The 18,800-nt window shown below is 30.2% G+C and overlaps 1 protein-coding gene across 1 annotated transcript; it reads left to right on the top strand.

Annotated features, from left to right (window-relative positions):
• The first annotated feature begins 15 nt into the window (after positions 1–15).
• Positions 16–14,112, top strand: LOC129989120 (acetylcholinesterase-1-like). Its single transcript, XM_056097445.1, has 5 exons — positions 16–59; positions 2,488–3,056; positions 8,552–8,863; positions 11,479–12,109; positions 13,752–14,112. The coding sequence occupies exons 2-5, from the start codon at positions 2,510–2,512 to the stop codon at positions 13,894–13,896; spliced, it is 1,635 nt and encodes a 544-aa protein (XP_055953420.1). The 5' UTR covers positions 16–59; positions 2,488–2,509; the 3' UTR covers positions 13,897–14,112.
• Positions 14,113–18,800: the final 4,688 nt, after the last annotated feature.

An 18,800-nucleotide genomic window follows, 5' to 3' on the forward strand; every position in this document is an offset into this window, starting at 1 on the left:
TAAAAACTAGGCGATTACTTCCCAACTTCACTGCAATCTGCAGCTCTTCGAACTACGAAGTAAGTTTTAATTTTAAAAATATATTTAAACTTAAATTTATGGATTTATATTTCTTTTGATTTCATGTTCATGTCGCCTTTTTTTTTGCATCAAGGAGAAAATTTTTTTTTTAATTATTTCCTTTGAAAAGAAAATCGTGGTTTGTTTTTCGTTTGACTTTCGCAAAACCTTTAAAATTTAAAACTTCAGAAATTGTCAAATTCAAAAGAAAATGAATAAAAAGAAAGAAGTATAATGGGTCTTTCAAATAATTCTATTTAAAATTAATAATTAACAAAAAAAATTCAAAAATTCTCTTTCTCTTTTCATGCTTATCAATAATCAGGTATTTATATAATGTCATTGGGACTTGAATTTAATTAGGAAAAATATTGAAAAGATTTTCTCTATTTTTTTTATTACTGAAATGATTGAAATCTTTATAATATCATACCGCATTAATAAATAATATTTAATAATAAATTAATATTTTTATTCGAATTTTAATGTCTTGTTGTACAATGTCTTTCACAATGACCAATTATAATATTAATCTCTTTTATAAACTCTTACTGAAATTTCTTTTTGTATTTGAGATCTTTGTTACTTTAATTTCTTATCTGTGATATATATAGTCTCAAATATTTATCTAAAGCATTTATGCCTTCTAGGGCTTGAATAATGGAATATTCCAGGAATATAATGGAATTTGCAATAAATTAATTATAAGTCACATTTCCATTCTAAATTGTCATCGAAAATCACGATCTTTAAATCGTATTTAATGAAACTCGTATTAAAAAGCTTCGCATATGAAAATTATTAACAAATTGTATTGAAATAAAAAGTAACGCTTACTTTGTTTTGAAATGTTATGCATTGTAACTGAGTAGGAGCTTTTCTACAGCTTTCCTTTCGCATTTAGCAATTACCATTTTATTTATTAAAATTATTTTTACGAAATCACAAGTCATTCCTGTTTTCATATGAAAGGTTAAACATTGCAACCTTTCTTGCAAAAGGTTAAACATTGCAAAAAGTATATCTAGAGTAGGATGTTTCTTATTTAGAAAGGGGACATTTCAGTAGCGCTAGTTAATATATATTTTCAGAAACCAACTCAGATACCTGGAAGTTTTCTCCGCCGATAAAACAAATTAAAAATCACCATTTCATGAATAAAATCTTTTAACCTTTTCAGAACGGGCGTGTCGTATATGCATCATCTACGTACGTCTCTTACTGCCGTACGTATCACCCGTGTATCGCTGGAAGTTGAGCTCAGAGGACAGGTCAGGCGAATGTGCAGTTTAGGCTGGAACGATTTTTTAATGGTTTCTTGCGTCCATTACTTTTGAAATGAACATATTTTTAGTATTCTGACCTCCAGTTAGCTCGTATTCTGCCTCACTTTGATAATTTATTCATCAGCTCTTGCGGGAGAGGTTGAGGGTAAGAGTAATGTAAATAAACAGAGCTGGGTTCTTCAACTTTCAACATGATAGAAACATTCTCGCGTTTCTGGTCTTACTACAAATTTTACTTATTATTATTTTTGCTTCTATGAAGGATCTGTTTGGGATTTACCGTCATTTCTGTTGCGTTTAGCATAGCGTTCAAATAAGTTACGCTTATCTCTTCTTTTTTTATTTTTTTCGTAGCGCCTTAAATTTGATTTATTATAGTTAAAAACGATATTTATCAGCGGAAGAAAATCTCGCATTATGAATATGGAAATTAATGGCACAGATGAGAGTGGTGATTTATGGTCTAAAGAATTAGAAACCGAGATTTTGAGTGATTCTGATACGGATATTTTATTAAAATCTGAGCTTAGTGAGTGCCTGCTTTCTACTTATTTTAAAATTACACTCATTTACTACTTATTACACCTCATTTTAAAATTTATTAATGTATTTTGCATATTAAAACTTCAGCATAGTTTGAATATGACTTCTGAAAATTAGTCCACAACGTAAATGATTTTTTAATGTAAATTAAACGAAAACAATTACTAAATGCTAATTTTAACGATAATGACAGCTGAACTAATAATCTAAATAGATACTAAAAATTACTTAAAATTTATTTTTTGTGATATTTAATTGTGATTTTTGTAAAATTTATTATTTGTTGTACGCTTCATCGCCAGTGAACGTCTAAAACAGAGACATCCCGTCTCGAAAAGATTAAAAAAATTAAAATAATTAAACTATGATTGTTTTATTTCCAACATTACTTCAAATTCGGATGTTCATACTCAAGAATCCGGAAGTGACTCTCTATCCTCTGTGGGCCGATCTTGATACTTTTTTAAACGATTAATATCTGAAATTATCTAAGTAATAATAAGCAATTTTGTCAAGATTCCTTTTATAGATAGTATTGTTTAAGACATTCAGTTTTCTTATGTTTATTTAATTATTTCTTTAATGCTGTATATAACAGGTCTAAAATAATCCATGAAAAGATGAAGATCGGGGTGGCACTAGTATCCTTGATGGCAATATTTTGGCTTGCAACTGGAACATTATTGAAACCACCAATGGTAAAGACCCCTTTGGGTGTTATAGAAGGAACTTATAGTAAAGGTGAACTTATACCAGTAAAACAATTCCTTGGGGTACCGTACGCCACACCTCCTCTTGGAAAACTGAGATTTCTAAGACCAGAACCTGTGAAACCCTGGAGCGGTACCTATAAAGCCAACAAACAGCCTCATGCTTGCATGCAATATACAGAACAGCCATTTCCATGGTATGATAACATGACTGGTAAAAGCGAAGACTGTCTTTATTTAAATATATATACGCCTCTCCGTGCCACTAAATTCAGTAAGTTCCCAGTATTCTTTTGGATATTTGGTGGAGGGTTGACTCTTGGATCGAATCGTCTCGATGTGTATGATGGAACAACTTTAGCGAAGAAGGAAGATTTGATTGTGGTAACTATAAACTATCGTTTGGGATTATTTGGTTTTTTTACTTCGAACTCCAGCGACGCACCTGGAAATGTAGGTAAGTAGGATATTTTTAATAATATTTGTTAGATCTTAAATTAGGAACAATTGCCATAAAAATATATCAAAATTCGTCTACCATGGGAATTGAGATTTGGTATAATGTCTATAATCAACTCAAAACATACTGTATATTTGAATTTTTATTTGCAATACCTGTTTTTACATTTTGCACGAACACTTTTTTGTAATGTAAATTGGGCCTTATTTTCAAGGTAATATTTCTTTATTCTTAAACCATCCTATGCATTTCTTTTGAAAATAATTTATTATGCTCTTATCAAATCCAAATTCAGCTGAGCAATCAGTTGATGGTTTCCTATTCTTCCTTTCTAAATTCTAAATTAGTTGTATTTCTCTCAATGTGGAGCCGTTTTGTTAAGCCCGTTTGCTCTTTATATTCACATGTTGGAAGAGCATGCGAAAACTGTTCGAAAAATAGATTCTGTTACTGCGTAAGAGAAAGAGGGAGACAAAGATACTTAATTAATAATGAATTGCAATCATTACTCTATTTTTCAATCTACTTCAAACTATACTTTTTAACCTATTTGCAATCATTATTCCACTTTTCGTCATCCAGCACATTAAAGTGTTTATCATATAGAGTAACAAGGATTTATATGCCAATATTATTGAAAGTTGTCTCATAAAGGATTAGCCAGTAATATACAACATGTTTCACTCCTCCTTGTCATCAAAACGCTAGCCATTCAAGAATCAATTTAAGTGCAAGAATACATAAAAGTGATTGGTCACCTCGCCAGGATTAAACAGTGGATTATTCATTTATTCGAAATCAAATAATTCGATGAGTTTCTGAGTCACGCGAGCTAAATGTAATCTATCAATGTCATAAAATAAAATGGCACTGCCATTAATTGAGTCAAGTCTTTTGTTCTAGTTTCTCTAAGTTATATCACAAGCAGTGGCACTGACGGCTTTATATATGGAATTGTCCTGGCTAACCTCGAGGGCAGTCACCATCCATGATGTTGGCATACAAACTTTGTTTCCCGATACGAAAATACCTTAATGTGCTGGGTAACTATGTGGAAAAGTAGTGCAGTGTTTCAAATCGGTCTTGGATCTTAGTCCACAACTGTCTCCATTTTTTTACACAGTAGAAGAATTTATTTTCTGAACAACCCTCGTGTATTACCTTGGTTATGTAAGTCATATCACTAACTCTCCGACACGCCCGAAGGCACACAAATAAAGAAAACTGAATGACCGGACCGCCGCAACAGCAACATTGGCCGGAACTGTGGTTGAGTCCTAAGGGCCTTTACCGGTCACGGTACAACCCTTCCCGAAGGAAGTATGTCCCGTCATCGATGGAACGAGCCAGATCCTCCACCTATTTCTGTACCCTCTAGGGTGGAGAGATACAACCACCATACCGGAAGCATCTCCTCCTCTTTTCGAGGTGTCCCCCGGGGGGGGAGGGTACCTTGGTTAGGTTATAAGACTTTTGAAATTATTCTTGCACCATGGCATGTTTGGGTAAGTAATACATTTTTGATATTGCCTTCCATATATATAATATCACACAATGTTCAAATAGTGAAAATGAGATGCATCAAAAATCTGAATTCAGGTTTGTAATTATCTCTATCAGTGACTTGCACTGAATGATTAAGAAAAATTGCTCCTTGACTGATTTATGAGTTAATGTTTAGTGTTTCAGTCAGAGGATTTAAGGTAAGAATTTTCAACTTTTCGATGACAGAACCAATGCTATTGATAAAAATTCCTTCATCTGATATATTTATTGCAATAATCAAATAATATAAAATTCTTCTTTGTGCATCTGGTCTTTTGTTTACAATGGTTATTTCTTTTTCTCCATAAACTTTTCTCTTCTATATTGGTAAAATGATCTTGAAAGACTTTACATTCTAACAAGGATCGTTCAATTATTTGTGAACTTTAACCGAATTCTCATTGGAATTCAGAAATCATTGGAAAAGTATTTGTTTCCTCTTTACAATAACGTTTGAATCATCTTTGTACAATAGTCATTTCGAAAAATATTGGCAAAGAAAGGGTAAAAAAGTGTAATATGGCTTAATTTTAGCATACAATAAAATACCTGGAGGACTAATTCATTTAAAAAGACAAAAACAGTAATATTATTCTAGAAATGGACTCAAAATGGAACGTGCAATTCTCATATCTCTACTTTTTAGAATTTTGGAGAATTTTTGCAACAGATAAACAGACGGGAAATGTATATATTTTCTACTTTATATAAATATATGATGTCATTTATGACACGGCTTTTTTTAAATTTTAAATACTCTAGGATTATATTTGACATTTTTCAATAAAAATTACTGCCAAATAGTAATTCCATTTATTGCCTTCCGAAACTGTCTCTTATATTATTGGATCAAAGATTTTTATTAAATCATTTTTTAAAGATATTCGGTTTGGATAATTTTTTAAAGAAAATAATAAAATTGCAGCGTATTATAGCAAGAGATTATCTCAATATCTGTGTACAGGGAAAAGAATGTGTAACTCCTTATTTATAAATATGTGTAGATGATTACATATTTCAAAGCTAGGTCCCCAGTAATATTCACCATCAGCATATAATTTAGAACAATCCACTTGAATTTCCTGAAAGGAAATATGAATTAATTCAGAAATAGGTTTCAAAACAAATAATTAATATTTTGTTATTATGATCTTTGACGCCATACAAAAGACGGTCTCTGATAGCAGCTTTCAAGTGGAAAACTGACAACTCTATTATGAAAAGTACGACAGAGAGTTCTTGGAGAGATTTGCAATGCAGACAGAGTGTTCAAAAGAGTTTTCCGATACTATCCATACAAGATCTTCGCATCTAACAATAATAAGACGGAACATGGCAACGGATAAGAGTTTTGACCAAAAAGTTCTAAAACTGATCGTCTGTTGATATTCATTCTAAAATTTTTGTCAAGATAGATGTCAATGGCATTTTTTTTAAATCAAAATAGATATCAATGATGCGCCCTTCACTGAATTTTTTAATAGATGGGCTGCCTTTTAATACTAGCAACAGCATTATTTAGTCATCTAAATAGCCCCATGTGGATTAGGTAATTTTATTATACCATTAGCGGATTGTCATGGCAAAATCCAATAGAACAATATATATATTTTTGGGAGAATGAAGAACCGCAATGTAAGTAACCTGAAAGATTTAGACGGGATTGTATCATAGTAAGCCAATTATTTTAATTGATTTATTACTAGAGAAAAATCATATGATCCCAAGTTGAGTTCAATTCCCATTTACGAACAATAAACGTTTGAAAATCTTATTTTCTAAATCTAAACTGGAAAGATGTTACTTTTAGTTCTTATAATATTGATTTTGTGGATTATGTTCATCTACTACTAAACAATATCATCGCAGTTGATTCGTTTACGAAGTTTTTGTTGTTTCACCTATTTAAATGTATGTCCTGCCAAGATGCTTTCTAAAATCACGACAGCAACATTCAATCTTTGGAATTCCCACAAAGATAACTACTGATCATGGACTGACACGGAATGAATTAAAAGAACACTGGTAAGAGAGAAGTATTAGAATTCATTCCAATAACAACAGTTTTTCTCTGGAATAATGTTGAACAGGAAAAATATAACTAACTAGAATCTGTGGTCCACCAAAACTGTCCTTTGATGAGTTAAATAAGTGATTTTTCTTTAATTTAACAGGAGAAAGAAATAATGGAAAGTACAACAAGATTATAGAGAAACTTCATTTGAATTTTTGTCTCGTGTTTGTATTTAAAAGCAAATCAAATTCTTAAATCTTTAAAAAGAGAGAACAAAACTTGATTCAAATTAAAACGTGAAAAGAAAAGTAAATAAGCTTCATATGGTATAAATAATCTTCTAAGATAGTAAAGGGGTAAAAAAGCAAAAGTGAACAAAGAATCGTAGGCATTGTAGCCTCGGTGGCCTAGTGTTAAGATCTCAGCTCCGACGTTGGAGGTTTCTAACAGCAACATCCGATTCCATCAAATAACCATCGTGTAATAAAATCCACAGCACTTCAAATCAGTCTAGGTAAAATAACGAGTGGTGTAAAGCGTAAGTTTGAAAAGGGAGACATCCTTGTTAATTGACCACGGTTCAAAATTATTCTGTTCGTCTCAAAACCGCCTTCCTATTTCTTTGACACATGATGCAAATATTCTGAAACAAATGTAGACAATTTAATATTTAAAATCAAGTAATTTAATATTTAAAACAACTAAAACTGCAAAATCATCCGTTTAAATAAAATAACTGTTTGTATCTCGGAATACATGTAAACCCTAATGTCACTTCTTGATTAAAAATACTGATGAAATTATGATCTACTTCGAGAATTCTATCTGCAACTCACTCTTACGTTTTTTGCTTTCATTTTCCAATTTTTCTGTAAAAAGATGGTTTTATATTTTATTTTGATTTGATGGAGTTATATTTGATCTACTAATAAAAAGTTGCTTTGAATATTTTTTGCTTCAATTATTATTGGCTCGTTTTTGAACTGTAAAGCTTCTTATTTATTTCAGCTGCTTTTCCTTTCGATTCCTTCTTTCCTTCCATATTGGAAGATAATGCCCAATAACACTGTTTTGATATTTTTCATGATATCGACCGGTATTCAGGATATCGATCAACATCTTGGAGATATCTACAATATCCTGTTGCAATAGTGTTGTCTTTATAAGTGTTTCATCGACTGATGTCAGTTTAACTGCACTTCAGTAACGCAATACCCTAGATCCAAAATCTAATAAAACGTTTCAATCTAAATGATATCAATGAAATAACTGAAATCCAGTACATCAATAATACAATTACCTTTACTTCGGAAATCTTTACGAAATAAGTCGGTTTATCTATACTTTAATAGCACTAGACATCAATTCGGAAATATGATACTGCTGTATCTCTGGATAATCTCAATTAATCTCTGTATAATGTCAACGTGATGAATTCAAATTCTATTTTAGTATATTGAATAATCAGATATATTATACAAATTATATGAATATCAAAGATAGCCAGACTTACCTGTTTTTCCTGGAAAATCAGCTTTTCATTATATTAATTAGTCAGGTCAAATAAAATTTAATAATCTATTAAAAAGTATGGAATCCTCGTATAATAATACTGAATGTTCTCTTTGTATTAGAAAAGATACTTTAAGCATCATCAAACATACAAAGTTATGATATGCATTATTAAGCTGTAAGTCGAGGAAGAATTTTATTTTAAAAAAATGCTTATTAGGACGTTTCAGCTTACATCTCAAGTTTCAATTCTGATTTGACATTATTGGCTTATATTGTCCTCTGGCTTGAGCAGCCTTGTTATAAAGAAATTATCATACGAAAAATTCTGTCTTTATTCAGTCAGTTTACTAACAGATATTTTATACTTTCGTAACTTAATACTCCATTTTTGGTTCTTATTTTCTATGCCTTTTTTTAGGCCTGTACGACATGGTGATGGCGCTCCAGTGGGTGAATGACAACATCCAGTATTTTGGAGGCGACAAGAAAAGAATCACTATTGCAGGAGAAAGTGCAGGCTCCATATCCGTCAGCATTTTGTGCGTCTCCCCACTGACCAAAGGCCTGTTCAGTCGAGCCATCTTGGAGAGTGGATCGGTGACTTTTTATAAATACAATGGGTTAGGTTACAATCTGAATCTTGGTGAGAAAGTTGCAGAAGCTGTTGGTTGTGCAACGAAGGATTTCACACTTTATGATCACCCAGAGAAGGTTGTCCAATGCCTGAGAAGTGAGCAGAAATTTAAAATTTGTTGTCTCATTTTAATTTTCTAGGATGCCGTGAGATAAAACCTTATATGTGCTTTTAAAATGAGAATGCTACACAAGGCAAAGGAAATATGCTTTTGAAATCATTAAAAAAATTACCATTTTTTTTTCTTTCTTTTTGACCGCGAAATAAATTGATTTTATTTACTTCATCTAAGAAAAACTTAATTAAGAAATCATGTCACAAATTACCAGCATTTTATTTTAGAACAGTAAGTGAACAAGAAATCAAGTAATTCAAGGAACAGGCCATTTCGCAATCAAGTATCCTGCTGTTGGATTATACATATAACACAGCATTCAATAAGCACAAATATTCTCTGAGAGAAGAAGATTTGATGAGGTAAATCAATCTTGCATGTTGCATTCCGTAGAAGACAGACATCTATTTTTTTTTATCTCTAAAGAAAGCATTGCAATGGCTGAAGCGAAATTATTTTAGAACAGTAAGTGGATAAGAAACCTTCCAATTGAATAAATAGGCCATTTTGCAATCTAGTACCTTCTGTTGGATTATATATAATCCAGCATTCAATAAGCACAAATATTCCTTGGGTGAAGCAGATTTTATGAGGTAGGCCAATCTTTCCTGAACTATATGATTCATTCCGTAGAAGAGTGACATCTACTTCTTTTTTTATCTATAAATAACTCAATGAAATGAATGACGCTAATTCTTATCGATAGGCAGAATAATCCTAGATGCTTAAAAACAAATAGTAGCTGCGCGATATACTCTTTGCTATGAGTATTTGCATTCTCATGCATTGTCATCACTATAGTGGACTTCAGCATTTGATGAAAATTACGAGATTCATTGTACTGTCCATCAATGAAAGTTGATGACTGCTTGCAGCTCCTTTTTCGTATATACTTTACAGATGTTGATTGAACATATTTTGCTAGTGCCATGTTTACGTTTCAACAAAGTTAGTCATATCACTGACTCTCTGACCCACCCGAAGGCACACGGATAAAGAAAACTGAATGACAGGACCGCCGCAACAACAACACTAGCAGGAACTTGGGTTGAGTCTTAAGGGCCATCAGTGGCCACGGTACAACCCTTCCCGAAGGAAGTACGTCCCATCATCGATGGGAGGAGCCAGACTCCCACCTTTTCTTTTACCTTCTAGAGTGGCGAGAACCAACCACCATGCAGGAAGCTTCTTAATCTCATTTCGAGGTGCCCCCCCCCCCGTAAGCGGGATCTTTCAAGAAAGTAAAAAAAAAAAAAAAAAAAAAAAAAAGGTCTTTATGACTGACAAGCCTCATTTATATGTTAAACCTCATTTTATTGCAAGCTGTAGGCAATACGAAAAATACCCAATCTTCTCTATAAAATTATTTTTCTGAATAATATGCTAATAGAAAGTCAATGATCTGCTTGTTGATTTTACCCACCCCATTTCAAAAGAGTAGGTACAAGACAGATGATTAAACACTGATAGCATACTGACTCAATTTTTTAAGAATCCGTATTTAGATGGAAAAGAAAGATATTTCAGTTTTTACCTTCAGAAAGTTTTAATTGCGAATGCATTTTAATAATAGGCTCATTGTATTCGAAAATATATCTGAAATTTTCTGAAGTTAATATTACTGGTCTTTTCTAGAGCCTTTGAAGAACAAGGATTACAATGAAGAAAAGAAAAAAAATTTAAGGGTTGTTTTTTTTAATGATTTTATGGATTAATGCGCTTAAAATTATGATTTATATAAATTGTGCAGCTCTGAAATGGATAATACATATAGGTAAATGAGAGAAACTATTAATCATTTATGGAATCTATAATGTAACATAATTAAATAATATATATATATATATATATATATATATATATATATATATATATATATATATATATATATATATATATATATATATATATATATATATATATATATATATATATATATATATATATATATATATTAGATCAACTGTAAATACCAAGACATGGTGCAGATAAACTTCTTAATGTTTTTTCAATTTCGATCTTAACTATTTTCTAACGAAATTTTTCAATTTCAATTTTAAATATTTTCTAACAAAATATTTCAATTAACTTTTAAAACTCACAAATTCATTTATAATATTGTTTGTAATTTAATGCGAAAAAATTTGTATATGAAAAAAAAAACATTTTTAAAATTTAATCGTAATTTTTATGTGAAAATATCATTATAAATAAAAACTAATGTCTAAATAATTAAAATAATTATATATGTTTTTAATAATTAATTGCTCTGATTCATAAAAATATTATGTCTTTTTTTAATGTCATATTCACCTAATAATTAAGCACAATGTAACTTTTCTAGGGCATTCCACTTTTAAGCACAAAGCTATAAGAAATGCAGTGCATGAACAGTAAGGAACAGTTAAGGAAACAATCCGAATAGAAAGCACATGAGATACAAAAAACAACAAAGAAAAATTATTGTATATAGACAAAAGAAAAATCTCATACAAACAAGCATGAGAAATTGTACTATATGTAAAATATGCAGAAATGTATTTGACTGACCAATTGAATTTTTAAAACTAATTTGAGAATTGTCGATTTTTTTTAGGTAAGAATGCAACATATTTGACGAAGACTCTTTGGTCATTCAATCCACTATCAACTTCATCTTTATTCCCTCAATACGGCGATTCTCTGCTTCCAAACAATGCCCTTGATGACCTCCGGAATGGGAATTTTAACAATGTTCCCATCCTCGCTGGTGACGTCAAAAATGAAGGATCTTTTCTGCTTACATCAGCATTCCCAGATGTATTTGGCTTCTTTGGCGAGAAGGACCCAAAAATCAACAAAACATATGGTAGAACCCTGATAGCAGGCGCCTTCGCCAATTTCACGAATCCACAAAAGTATATCGATTACTATCTGAATAGTGTACCTGATACAGACTATTACCAGATCAGAAAACAAGTCTACGAAGCATATGGAGACACCATTGTCGAGTGCCACACAGTCTATTTTGCTGAGTCCTATGCCAAGAGACAGAACAAAGTCTACTACTATGATTTCACCCATCGTCCATCCAATACACCTTGGGCACCTTGGATGGGTGTGGCTCATTTCGAAGAGGTACAGTTCGTTTTCGGTCGGCCTTTAAGGGTACCTAAGGATTACGATTCAAAGGACATTTGGGTTAGTAAAAAAGTTCTGAAAATATGGGGAGATTTTGCAAGAAATGGGTAAGTGACTTATTTCGTTGGTCTATGGTTTATCAATCTGGAATCGTAATTTTTATTTAATTATTTATTTACTTATTTTGAGCGAAAGCTTTTTGAATTCTTTGTAGCCTCACCGAGTCGGGGGATTACTAACTAAATGTTTAAAATTAAGAAGACATTAATAAAGATATCTTTTTTTTTTTTTTTTTTTTTTTTTTTGCTGTCGAAACTATCACAATGATATCTACAAACAATCAACTACTTAAGATGAATAATTTAACTTCTTTTTTCCGGTGGCTCTCAGATCACGTATAATATGCGTGTCAGAAATTCATCCAAATTAATTAACTCATGAATTTCAATGAAGAGAAAGATTAAAGCGAATATCTTTTTTGCTGAAAATCGTGACTTCATATATTTGAGAGATGACTATCAATTTAGTGATCACATTGAGATAATATAACAGATGTCTCCCAATTATTCATATTTCTTTCTTTAGCCGCACAGTGCATCGTGTAGTCATTTGGCTAAATGCTTTTATTTCCATTTATAAATCTTTCCATGCATTTAGTAATCACATTTAGAGTATATAACACGTCTTCCAATTTTCCGTTTTCCTTTCTTTAAATAGACTCGTGTGTTAACTCTACAATGCATTATGTTGCCATTCGTCTACACGTTTTTATTTCCATTTATAAGCTTCACTTGATTCTTCGAAAGGTCAACAATTAATATTTGGAAATCCTTCCTTAAATGTCTTTTGATAAAAATTTGTAGAAAAGATCTATATTTGACAATAGCCGCAATAGAATTAGATTTAAACAGGGAATTTGGAAAAATACAAAAAATGGCTGTTGTCTAAATAGTTCTATTATTAAAAACACTATCAAAGACTTTTTTTGCATTGAAAATAATATATTGATAAAAAGGTATTTTTATTTTTACTGCAAAATTGTTATTATGTGATTTGTGTAATGGGCCGTTGTTTGATTCACAATGAAGCCATTCGATATATTTTAATACATTCTTAAATTTCACAAAAAAAATAATTAAATTATTTTTAAAAATAAATTCTTAAATTATATGTAACTATTCAAAACGCATATATTTTTTGTAAAAAAATAATTAAAAAAAGTCCAGCGTTAAATATATTTAAATTCATTCACTCATAATTATAGTATTTAAACTCTCTCATCATATTGACATTATTATACTGATGTATCACAGTGTCATCATTTAACATGTATGAACAATATTGAAATACAAAAGTTTGAAAAAAAATATTAGAAATCTATAAAAAAAAAACTATGTCGAATTAATTACAACCTTAAGAGTAAATATAATTATAGCCATTTCTGTGTGAAATATTATGTAAAAACTCATTCACTCATATTTATATTTAAACTCGTCCATATCACAGTGACATCATTAAATTCATGCATCACAATGTCTTCATTAAAATTTTATATCACAGTGTCATCATTAAACTCATATATTACCAGTATTAAAATGTAAAAGTATGAAAAAAATTGTTGTAAATCTATAAGAAACCGTTGTATTAAATATACCCTTAAAGGTAATTATAATTATAGCCATTTCAGGTGAAATATAATAAATTTTCAAAACAAGTTTTCTAATATATTTTTATTTTCTTTCCTTTCAGACGTCCAAGTCTAATTCCGAAATGGCCATTATATTCCAAAAAAGATCACACCTACTTCACTATAGATAAAGATAACTATGGCAAACTTGGAACAGGACCTCACCTTAAAAACTGCGACTTCCTGCGAAGTTTCTATGGATTTTAGCAAATTCTGCGGGAGAAATATTGCCATCGCAGTATGCACGAAACAAAAGAAATCCATCGATTACTTTAAGAAATCGACAACTTTATATAACAAAAATTTGATGAAGATTACTATGATTTGGATCAATCTTTTTGGATTAAATGTTTGAGTGATAATTTTGGCTTTGAATTGTTGTTGTTTTTCTGCTTCTTTTTAGTTGTAATTATTTAATAAAATATGGAAATACTAAAATGAGTTTTAATTCAAATGTAGATCTGTCCACACAAATCTACACACACGAAATATTTTAACCCCAAACCCAGTGCTCTTTGGATAATTCCAAAAAAATTATCATAAGAGGTTTCAGCTCTTTCAACACTTAATATATTAAGGAAAAAATGTAATAATATTAAGCTTTGACGTCGCCATATTAATTATTTTCGTTAACAACACATTTTTTTTGGTCTTTTACAATACATAATGTATTTTGAGAAAATTATTGTAGTATCCAGCTCTTACATTCCCGTTTAAAGTGTCTTCCTGCCGTTTTCAACACTCTTTTTTTCAAAGCATAAAGTTATTGAAAATTACACGATAGTGTCTAGTTTTTACTTTCCCGTTTTCCTGCCGTTTTTGACATTTTTTTTTTTTTTTTGTCAAAGCAGAAATAATCTATTAAAATACAAAATAGTAACCAGCTTTTACTTTCCCGTTTTAAGTGTTTTCCTTCCATTTTCAGCAATTTTTTCAAAGCATCATCTATCTAGAGAAATACACAATAGTACACAGATTTTACATTATCCTTTTAAGAATTTTTCCTTCTTTGCAGCTCAGGTTTGGTCTCTTCCATCACATAATGCATCTGGAGAAAACGGCAACGTAAAACTTGGGTACCATTGCATACATCACAATAGCACCCAGAGTTAATGTTGCCTTTTCTTAACATTTTAACTTTTTTTATTGTCTCTTTTAGATACATAATCTATCAGGAAAAATATACAACAGTACCCAACTTTTAAGTTCCTGTTTCAAAATTTCCCCTATCATTAACAGCACTTTTTTGGTCCCAACAAGCTCATAATGCGCAGAGATATGCTCAATAAAACACATTTTTATGTTCGCATTTTAAACATTGTCCAGTCGCTCACAGAATGCTTTTTTTATTCCATAAGGTGAAGTTTCAGAAAAAATTAATATATTAACTTAATTACTGAATTTTAAGCTTAATTTAATTTAATGCTTTCAGCGAAAGATGCTTTCATCGAGATGTAATCACCATTTTTTCAGGTACTTTGAAAAGACCAAATGCTGCGTGATATCGTTTTGTAGATTTTACGGTGAAAGGCTGAAATTGGAAAAGTCTGTATTCTTCGCTGAAAGACGACATATATTAAATGCATTGTTAAAAGGCATAATGTTTTGTTATATTTTAATACATTCGGAATATTGCAGGTATATATCTACAAAAACAGATAGGCTCTGATAGAAATCCATACGGGAAGCCAAGAAAAACAGACATAACGGCAAAAAGAGAAGTCGTTAACAACTTCTCTTTTTGAAAATATATGGCTATGAGGTACCGTTAAAACAGAAGTACAAAAATAAACCCGACAAGTACTAAAAGCAAAAGAACCGATTAAATCCAAAATTTCACACAGTGCCTCAATTGTAATTAGAAACTTACACCTTCATATATTTAAGTCTTTGCGTTTTTTAGTGATCAAGTTACCATACTTGAGACAGTATAGACCGACAGACGACCAACCTCTTGACGGATTTGTTTCCGAACTTGACACATATCTATATTTTAGAAATTATATTTGAATACCAAATTTTATTCATCTAGCTCCTTTCGTTTACTTGTCACCGTATTAACTTATATACTGACAGATAAACAGACCGACTTCCTCTAAATGGATTTCATTCGAAATTTGATAGATATCTATAAGCTGAGTGTTAAGGCCATATAATTTTAGATTAGATTTCATGTACCAAATTTCATTCGTCTAGCTTAAAAGTTTTTTCAGTTATGCTTTCATAGATAACCATGCGTAATTCCAAAAATATTTTTTAAGACTCAGATGGAGATTCGTTAAAATAATAATTCGTAATAATAATTTTTTTAAATAAAATCTGAAAAACCAAATGTAAGATATTCTATTGTTGTTCATGAACTTTTCCTTACAGATAACAGGGATTATGTATGTTTGTTGGGTCTTTCTCTTTCAAGGTTCTAATTGGGAAAATTTGCTACAAAATAATCAAAAGGATATCAAAAATCAAATTCTAAACAAGAAATTAATGGTCAAATTCAAAAGGAGGTTGATAATTACATTCAAAAAAAGATATTAATTTATCAAAGCTCAAAATTAATATTGGATTCTATTTCATCTAAGATTTCAATAAATTCTGTTTATCTTTGACTATTATATCATACTGTCTGTGACAGCTGGATTTATTTTCACAAAATATGAGAAGAATAAGAAAAAAAATATGCAGGAATTCGCAAGCATCATAAATCTTATCTTTCTCTTTTTCTAACACATTTTTGGCACAAAATCGCATTACTTACGTTTAATTTCCCTTTTGTTTCTCCACTTTGTTTGCTTTATTTCGCTTCGTTTTGCGACCGTTGCCTGCTTCATATTATTAGAGTTATTATTTCATCGTGCTTATTTTCGTAGCTAGTGGTAGTATTTGCCACAATATTTTATTCTTTTTATTTGCTACTAAATTGGAAGATCGATTTTCGGCGAACACATCCAATTTTTTTATATTATATATTCTTCAGTTTTGCACAGTTTTTATTTTAATCAAATCATTTGGATTCTGTTTCTACTTTTATTCTTTGGTATGTTACATTCATTTTTATAGTTTCTTATATTGTTTTTTTATTTCTATTTTTTACCTTTAAATACCATAATACCATTTTCTAGAATTTTATGTTTTGGTAAAATTCTTTTATAAAAAAAGTTTATAAATTAAAATATAATGCATATTTTTATTCAAATTTAGTATGATATTTTTTATAGGTTTCCCAGTTTTTCAACTGCAGAATAAACAATCTGTTCGTTTAAATTTATTTTGCAATTATTGGATGCTTCATAGAGGGAAAAGAATTGAAAATTTCGTGTTATTTCGTGCCGAATTCCAATATTGAATCAACAGATTTATATAAAGGTTATTTTTTAGTTCAGAAAAAAATAATGTGTTTGCCATCTGCAAAATATTAAATAGATATTATTTGAAAAACTTCTAAACTAGAAGTTTACTATATTAGCCTCATCTTAGCCAATAAATAAATAATAAAAAATAAAATAAACTATTTATTACAATTTCCAATGCATTTTATTTAATACATTTTTGTTCCATAGAACTTTCTTCAAACTATTAGAAGTAAAAATTCTAAAATCTAAATATTTTATAATATTTTCAAAAGCATTATCATGAATGAAGTTACATACCTTAAATAGCACTTAAAACTCTAAAATACTTTAACAGTTATATCGACGATAGTAATTTAATGAAGTAAAGCATGTGAAATATATAAATCACATACACTAACACTCCATAAAATCAATCCAGAAACACACTAAATACTAAACTGCAATAAATACATAAATGAAATGAAATGAAATTGTCTCAAATTTACTGAGGAATAATGTCAAATTTCTAGAAAGAAAAGCATTTTTCATAACCAGAGCACCAGTAGAAAGTAGCAAAAAAAGGTGGAGGAGGGGTAGAGCAGATTAGAAGGAAATTTCTCAGTCTTTAAAGATTTATTTAAAACTTATTATTCAGTCTTTAAAGATTTATTTAAAACTTATTATTCAGTCTTTAAGATAAAAAAAAAAAAAAGAAAAAAAAAAACGTCATGAATGAAGTCACATACCTTAAGTAGCTCTTAAAGCTCTAAAATACTTATTAATGATAGTAATACAATAAAATAAAAGCACGTAAAATATATAAATCACATATACTAAAACGCCATAAAACAATCCAAAAACACATGAAGTAAAAGACTAAAAATAAATAAATAAATAAAATTAGCTCGAAGTCACAGAGGGATGACGACAAATTTCTAAAAAGAAAAGCATTTTTTAAAATTAAGGTACCACTAAAAAAATTACAAAAAAAGGAGAGCAAGCTAAAAAGAAATTTCTCAATCTTTAAAGACTTATTTAAGACTTATTCATTCTTAAAAATAAAAAAATAATCATGAATGTAGTTACATGCTTTAACTAGCATTTAAAGCTCTAAAATACTTTAACAGTTAGTAGCATAATAAAGTGAAGCACGTGAAATGTATAAATCACATATACTAACACTCCATAAAATCAATTCAAAGGCACACAAATTAATAAACTTATAAGAAATAAATATATAAAATAAAATTGGCTCAAAATTACTGGGCGATGGCGTCAAATTTCTGAAAAGAAAAGTATCTTTCGAAACAAAAGCACCAGTAAAAAGTTACAAAAAAAAAAAAAAAAAGGACTAGAGCGGGATAGAGAAAAAATTTTTAGACTTTAAACAAAAGTCCTTTCAGTCTTGAGATATCAAGTTAACTCTTTAACATCCAAGCACTTTTCAAGTGGCACTCCCTTTAACATCCAGACTTTTTCAGCGTGGCTCTGAAAGACATGGACTCTTCCTAGCTGAGGGGCAGTTACCCCCCGCACTCTGAAGTAATAAAACTGTCGACGCTCTACCTTGAATAATTGCCTTGCGGTTTTCGACAACGAGATTGATTTTCCATCCGCTTAAGAGTTTTATTCTAATGTATTTATATTTTTTAGTGTGAAGTGTTTCGCTCATCATCTTTGTGGGGTATTTTTTTTTTTACAAAAAATTTGAAATTTATTCTATAATTTAGAAAATAGTTTTTTTTTGTAGGTTTTATGTTAGGCTTACAAACCATTTAA

This window comes from Argiope bruennichi, chromosome 10, assembly GCF_947563725.1.
Source record: "Argiope bruennichi chromosome 10, qqArgBrue1.1, whole genome shotgun sequence".
In the NCBI taxonomy this organism is placed as follows: Eukaryota; Metazoa; Arthropoda; class Arachnida; order Araneae; family Araneidae; genus Argiope; species Argiope bruennichi.

Coding starts and splice junctions, on each gene's coding strand:
- LOC129989120 (XM_056097445.1), top strand. CDS start 2,510: ATGAAGATCGGGGTGGCACTAGTATCCTTGATGGCAATATTTTGGCTT. Junction 8,864..11,478: donor GGTTGTCCAATGCCTGAGAA/GTGAGCAGAAAT, acceptor GATTTTTTTTAG/GTAAGAATGCAACATATTTG. Junction 12,110..13,751: donor GGAGATTTTGCAAGAAATGG/GTAAGTGACTTA, acceptor CTTTCCTTTCAG/ACGTCCAAGTCTAATTCCGA.